This window comes from Misgurnus anguillicaudatus, chromosome 25 (assembly GCF_027580225.2).
Source record: "Misgurnus anguillicaudatus chromosome 25, ASM2758022v2, whole genome shotgun sequence".
NCBI lineage: Eukaryota > Metazoa > Chordata > Actinopteri > Cypriniformes > Cobitidae > Misgurnus > Misgurnus anguillicaudatus.
In genome coordinates, this window is record NC_073361.2 from 28,350,528 (window position 1) to 28,357,500 (window position 6,973).

The window sequence follows — 6,973 nt, forward strand, 5'->3', positions numbered from 1 at the left end:
CAAACCTGTTCTTTATAAAGGTAATACTGATGAGACTGATAATCAAACAGCATCATGTTAATGAAGAGCAGGAGAATGCTGGGAGCCACGTCAGATCGGACAGTGATGCACCATTTGTAAATAATGAGGAACACCAGGTATCCAAAGAGAGAAAGCATGAAGATCAGGCGTGGAACAAACTCAATCAAGATATCCTGGAAGTTTCGAAAATATCTGTTTAAAATGAAACAGAATGATGATGAATCAGTGTTCCCCTATACAGTAATGTTCATTTCTATAATGTGAAAATTTTCAAACCAACGTTAATTAATAAATGGGTCAGTGACGTGACATTAATTACTTTGTGTCCATGTGTATAATACATTAAATGTAAAAGAGTTAAAACTTCAAAATAAATTTGCAGATTACATGCATACATTCTCTTTTTTGAGGACAAAGTAAAAAAATTCTGGATTTATTTCATTTTGAAAGAATATTTGGAGGATAATTGCAAAAATGTCAATGTGGTGTAACCGGTCTGTGTCAATTGGTGTAACTAGTTTTTTTTTATTTATTAAAATATAAAGATATTCATAAAAAATTTGGAATAATACATATTCATCTAGTTTGGTGTAATATGATTTTTTACATACATTTTTAAATCATTTGTCAAAGATGATTTAGAAAACACAGCTGTTTTCAGCATATGTCAGGACCAATATTACAAAACGCATTAAAAATTTACATTTAGAAATAACTAATAAAATGTTAAATTAAAAAAATGAATAAAAATAAATATATATTTTTTTATAATTACACTGACATGCCATCACGGTGTATAAAATATTTAATATTTCTCATTCTTTGGCACAATTGGCGGTTACACCATTTGACATTTTCAGGTCCATTCAGTCTTAACTTTCATAAAAATGGTGCAAATGTAATTTTTATTGCATAAAACTAACATAAATGCAATGTGCATTAAAAAAAATCTGATTCTTATCTTGCCAAACCGTTTTTGTCAATGACACAAATGCATTTATATACAAGTATTTCTTACACTAGCTGCGTTTCCATTACCCTTCAAATTGCGCAAATTGACATTGCGAATTGAAAATACGGTCAATGCAAACACGTCAATATCGCAAAAACTCGCATTTCCAGGTCACCTGGTGTAAGTAAGTAACATAATCATTATTTGAAGATGACGCAGTATGTACTAAAACCTCACAGAAACACCTAAATACGTGTCTGCCCCAAGTATAAGATGCTTTCCTTGCCAATAATGTTTGGATAACACATCTCTTTTGATCTATATGTTGCCCCTCCTAGGTATAAGGAGGTTTCCTTGGCATTAATGTTTGGATAATACTCTTACGTCTCCTTCGGTTAAAAATAATGTCTAGTGCGGTGGATGTGATATTAGTAAACCTACCAACATCAGTCGACATGATGTTTAGAATGACTTATCACGAGAGGAAAAGCAATTTTTCAGTCGCATATCATCAGATAATGGAAACACTGCCTTTTTAAAAAAGTTTTGCTAAAGTTTTGCGCAAATCTGTAATGGAAACGCAGTTATTATCAGAAAAAATGGTCCCAAGCTGTCTCTGGGGCAGTACACTTTTGGGTCCTAATTTGTACCATATACAGACATGTATAAATTTGGTACATTTGATGTACTACTATGCAAACTTTGGATACAAAGGCCGTCCCAGTGACAGCTAGGCATCATTTTATGACCACTTTTATTCAGGGTAGGTCCATTTTGAAATGATATGGTACATTTCAGAATAACACTGCATTTACTGTTTGCTTTACAGAGAAAAGTGTATAGAGTTTACTCACTATGGACTAATATTTTGCAATAATATATGGCAGATCTGATTTGGCTGAATGTATGAAATAAGCAAATACCCACACATAGTTTACCAAGCTCAGGATCACACCGAAAAGCATATGACTGACTCCCAATATCACAGACATCTTCATTTTGAAAGAGTTCAAAAAGGTCAGCTTATTTGATGCAATGTTCCAAACCTAAAAATCAACAGGAACATTTGAAATCAAATGGTGTTGGTATGGTGCGAGTTAAAGGATTTAAACTATGCATTTAACTGATGCACAACCTGTAAGTTACAAGCAGAAATCCTGAGAAACCAGATGTTCACATATAATTCTGAGAAGTACTAAACCTGCTCTTTATTACCCATAATGCAACAGCGGCAACGATGAATGTTACCCATACTCTATATTCTTTCTGTGTTATACTGTACGTAGGTAATGACTTATACGTGTAGGAATGTGTGGATGATAAAGGGCGTGGCAGAGGTGATGGAGGTCCTTTGCAACAGAATTTTCTGTGCAAGGTTTGTGACTCATGTGAACGGACATTATTAGTGTTGTTTCCATGACAATAAAGTCATTGACAACACCCATACTTTACCTTTGCACTTAGTAATGTAATTTGTCATGTAAAGCAATATTCTTTTTGGCAGGCAATTTTTTATTTTTTAAATGCAGCATTTCCCTTAAACAAAATATTTGCGTAAATATACTGGACAGCTAACCAAACAGACAAAACTAATAAAATTTTAAATTTAAAGTTTAATAAAAGAGCTAAATTAGGTGTTTCATGTAAGAAGAAAACTAAAATATCCTCGGAGGGGTGCCATGTAGGACAATACAAGAAGATTTTTATATTTCAGTATGAATATCTAAAGAAATAGTCACAAGAGAATATGTGATAATTGTACACATAGTAGAAACAAAATTTGTGTGCACTAACCGGGTCAATTCCAAACACATATGGGTCACCAGAATAAACCCCGGGCACAACTGGATCCAGTTGAAGATGGTCACAAGCATGCAGTGTCTCATTGCTGACGTATATAACAAAAAAAAAACATGTTTGTTAAAATGGAAGATGGTCTAAATTACAAACACATATTTTGCAAAAAATATTGAAATTAAAAATCTATGTTGAATAAGAAATATTTCTGACTATTCACTGTTAGAAATAAAAGGTACAAAAGCTGTCATTGGGACAATAACCTTTAAAATGGTCCTAATATGTACCATTAAGGTACCAATATGTACCTTTGAGGAGCTAATGTGCACATTTAGGTACAAAGGTGTACTTTTTAAAATGGTACTGTCCCACACAAACTGATTTTTTTTATTTCTCTGGCCAAAAATATGTTTTAATATATTTTTGAATTTGACAATATGAAGGTATGTGATATACAGGTTAAAATATAAATAAGGTTAAAACTGAATATATTTATTTTAAATTTTACAATAAAAAAAAGAGATGTATATGTGTGTATATACATGTTTCGCACGCACGCACACACACATATATATATATATATGCATATATACAATCAAATTTTATAAATTATATTAGTAAAGTTGAAAAAGTTGAAAATATATTTAACACTAACATTTTACACGTAACAAACAAAGTAAAAAAAATACAAATATATAAATGAAATATATGGATGATTCTCACGAAACCATTGAAACACCACGGCACTAATGATTTTAGCTTTAAAATGTGTAATATAGTAACATTAAAAAGCATCAGAATTAACATAATACTGTGTTCTACCTTGCACAATGTGTGATTTCAACATAAGAATTTATAATTGGAAATTTTATCTCATTTTCTGCTGAAATTCTCATTACCGCAATGTGTCCGGCTGTGTTTGAACATGCGTTATGTTGTAATTTAATCAAATGAACACAAAAATATTAAGAAAAAAAATTAATGGATGTTTTGCTAGACTACTTTAGATGACAGAAAAAATATTTACTGAATATTCATGTATAATAATTATGAAGAAAAATGATGTGTCCATGCCTGATGCTCTCATCCTCCGCAACACTTTTTGAGAACAGTTTAAGCACACATACAGAATTTTAATAAAGTTTGATTTTGAGTGACCAAGCACTTGGACCAGTTACTTCAAGATGGCTACCAGGTAAGATCATTTTTTACAGTTAATTTGTAATATTGTCTTGTCAGAATGCTTACACGACATTTTGATTATCATTACCGCAACAGATGCTTATTAAATGTTAGTTTAATTAATAGAAGCATAATACTGCAGAATCTCCAAATTATGTTCTTTCAGGTTTGTCATGTCATTTTGAAAATATGTCAGTGTTGATGTTTTCTGACTGTTGCGGTAATGAGATTTTTTAGGACTAATTTTTTAAATTATGTTACAAAAAGTGTTAAATGATAAGTAAAAGTTTTTAAATTAATGTTCCCATTTACTCCAGACTTTGTTTTTCAATGTCTGGTGGGAAAAAAAGTAAATTTAAGCAATTTTTACATTTTCATGCTTGACATTTTTAAAACCAAGTTTTCGTGAGAATCACCCATATATCCTTGCTTTAAAATATATTTATTTTTAAAATGTATTTCAAAATCTACAAAAAAATGGCCAAAAATATATTGGTGAAAAATATTCCATAATATATTTAATTTTGTATATTTTAAAATTTAAAAAATTTAAGTGACAGCTTTTGTACTTTCTATATCTGAACTGCTTTGGTAAAATTATGGTAAAAATAATTTCCTTTATACATCAAATTCTATACATTGTGTTCCTGTATAGCTTAGTGGTAAAGCATTGCGTTTCCAGCACAAAAAGTGATGGGTTCGAACCCAAGGAACACAAATACTGATAAAAATGTATAGCTTGTAATGACCTGTAAATCGCTTTGGATAAAAGTGTCTGCCAAATGCATAAATGTAAATAATCTAAATGCAGACTTTGAAAGCGTTTAGTGTACGTACTGCCATGGTCCGTGAGGCTGAAACATGGGCCGAACACACCAGGAAGAACCAAAAATGTTGAAGGACTTTGAGAAGCAGTCATTGTAAATCAGGCCAGTGTAAATGGAGAACATTCCCATGAGCAAAATAATGTACCGTCCTCCAACCAGGACATCTGTAAGCTGGAGAAAAAACAAGGATTATAAGCTTCAGTTCAAATAGCAGTCAACCCAAATCAGGATTAATCAAGGCGATAAAAATTTAATTCCATACCTCATTTTTACACTTCCGAAAACATTCGGCCTGTGTAATGATCCACACCGCTAACAGTGTCATCACTAGACCATGACCACAATCTCCAAACATCACAGCAAACAGGAAGGGAAAGGTTACAGTTGTGTATGGAGCTGAAAGAATAAAACGACCAGAGTAAGACGAATTGAATCCTGGTTTACACTTATTTACGATTATTCAAGCCGATCACCTGGATTGATCTCCTGATAGGTACCGACCCCATAGGCATTAATAATTGTTTGAAACCCCTCCGTAAAGCTATTTGTTCTGTTGAAGGTTGGTGGAATTTGTTGAGTTTGTATGCGGTTCAGAACTGGAGTCACACCAGAACCGCTCTGCTCCTAAAAACACAGTTGAAGATATCAATTAAACATAACACCTAAACTAACATAACTCACTTGGTTTCCAAATTAATTGAAATATAAGTTACTTAGTTGAACTACCCACAATGGCTTGCAGGATATATATTTAAGACACATGTGATGAGAGACAATGAGAGATCTAAATGCAGTAAAACGTTTATTAAATCCAATAAACACTGAGAACAGAAATCAGGACACAGGATATAAATCTAAGAACCATAAAGAAAACATAGCAACAATACCGGACAAGGTGCAAGAGAACACTGGGGTACACAAACTGATGAGGGCTAACTAGACACACCTATGAACAATCAACTGAGACCAATGAACAAATAGACTACAGAAAAGGACTACAAAACAAAATAGGAAATCAAAAAACAAACTAAAAGTGCACAGAACAAGAACACAAAATGGCGTACAAATGCAACAGTCAGAATAAAAGGTTCAATAAAGAAACTTTAAAGTTCTGTAAAGTTCTGTACATGGTAATGACATATTGTGAACATCAAACGGGACTGTTTCCTACTTCCTATGTAAACGTTGTGCATGCAAAAGACCGCTGGAAAACAGGCCAATCTTAATATAACATCAACTGTGAGATGAGATGTATGCCCCAACTTTAAATTAATTATAAAATTAAGTACAATGCTAAAAACAAAGTTGTGACTGCTGAGTTATCGTTAAATGCTAGTTAATGCTATATGCTAACATTTAAACTGAAATGACGTTACAGTTATGTCCATGCTGAATAAACACAAGCTTACCACTCTTAAAAACATCCATTAAAGGAATAGTCTACTCATTTTCAATATTAAAATATGTTATTACCTTAACTAAGAATTGTTGATACATCCCTCTATCATCTGTGTGCGTGCACGTAAGCGCTGGAGCGCGCTGCGACGCTTCGATAGCATTTAGCTTAGCCCCATTCATTCAATGGTACCATTTAGAGATAAAGTTAGAAGTGACCAAACACATCAACGTTTTTCCTATTTAAGACGAGTAGTTATACGAGCAAGTTTGGTGGTACAAAATAAAACGTAGCGCTTTTCTAAGCGGATTTAAAAGAGGAACTATATTTTATGGCGTAATAGCACTTTTGGGAGTACTTCGACTCGCCTGAAAAGTCCGCTCCCCTTCTCACTCTCATAATGGGAGAGGGAGGGTGTTACTGCGCCGAGTCGAAGTACTCCCAAAAGTGCTATTACACCATAAAATAAAATATCCGCTTAGAAAAGCACTACGTTTTATTTTGTACCACCAAACTTGCTCGTATAACTACTCGTTTTAAATAGGAAAAACGTTGATGTGTTTGGTCACTTCTAACTTTATCTCTAAATGGTACCATTGAATAAATGGGGCTAAGCTAAATGCTATCGAAGCGTCGCAGCGCACTCCAGCGCTTACGTGCACGCACACAGATGATAGAGGGATGTATCAACAATTCTTAGTTAAGGTAATAACATATTTTAATATTGAAAATGAGTAGACTATTCCTTTAACAATCTCGAACAATTTATTATCCATCAAAATCTGTATCTTTGTCTGA

At 33.0% G+C, this 6,973-nt stretch overlaps 1 protein-coding gene across 2 annotated transcripts in view; it reads right to left on the minus strand.

Annotated features, from left to right (window-relative positions):
- Positions 1-6,973, minus strand: part of LOC129426541 (V-type proton ATPase 116 kDa subunit a 1) — a 28,694-nt gene that overhangs the window by 5,371 nt on the left and 16,350 nt on the right. For both annotated transcript variants that reach the window (XM_055182936.2, XM_055182935.2), the window contains exons 10-15: positions 5,253-5,403; positions 5,042-5,175; positions 4,790-4,950; positions 2,768-2,861; positions 1,901-2,019; positions 6-213 (exon numbers count right to left, since the gene is read on the minus strand). In XM_055182936.2, coding sequence (XP_055038911.2) covers positions 6-213; positions 1,901-2,019; positions 2,768-2,861; positions 4,790-4,950; positions 5,042-5,175; positions 5,253-5,403 — 867 coding nt within the window. The remainder of the gene's footprint in view (positions 1-5; positions 214-1,900; positions 2,020-2,767; positions 2,862-4,789; positions 4,951-5,041; positions 5,176-5,252; positions 5,404-6,973) is intronic.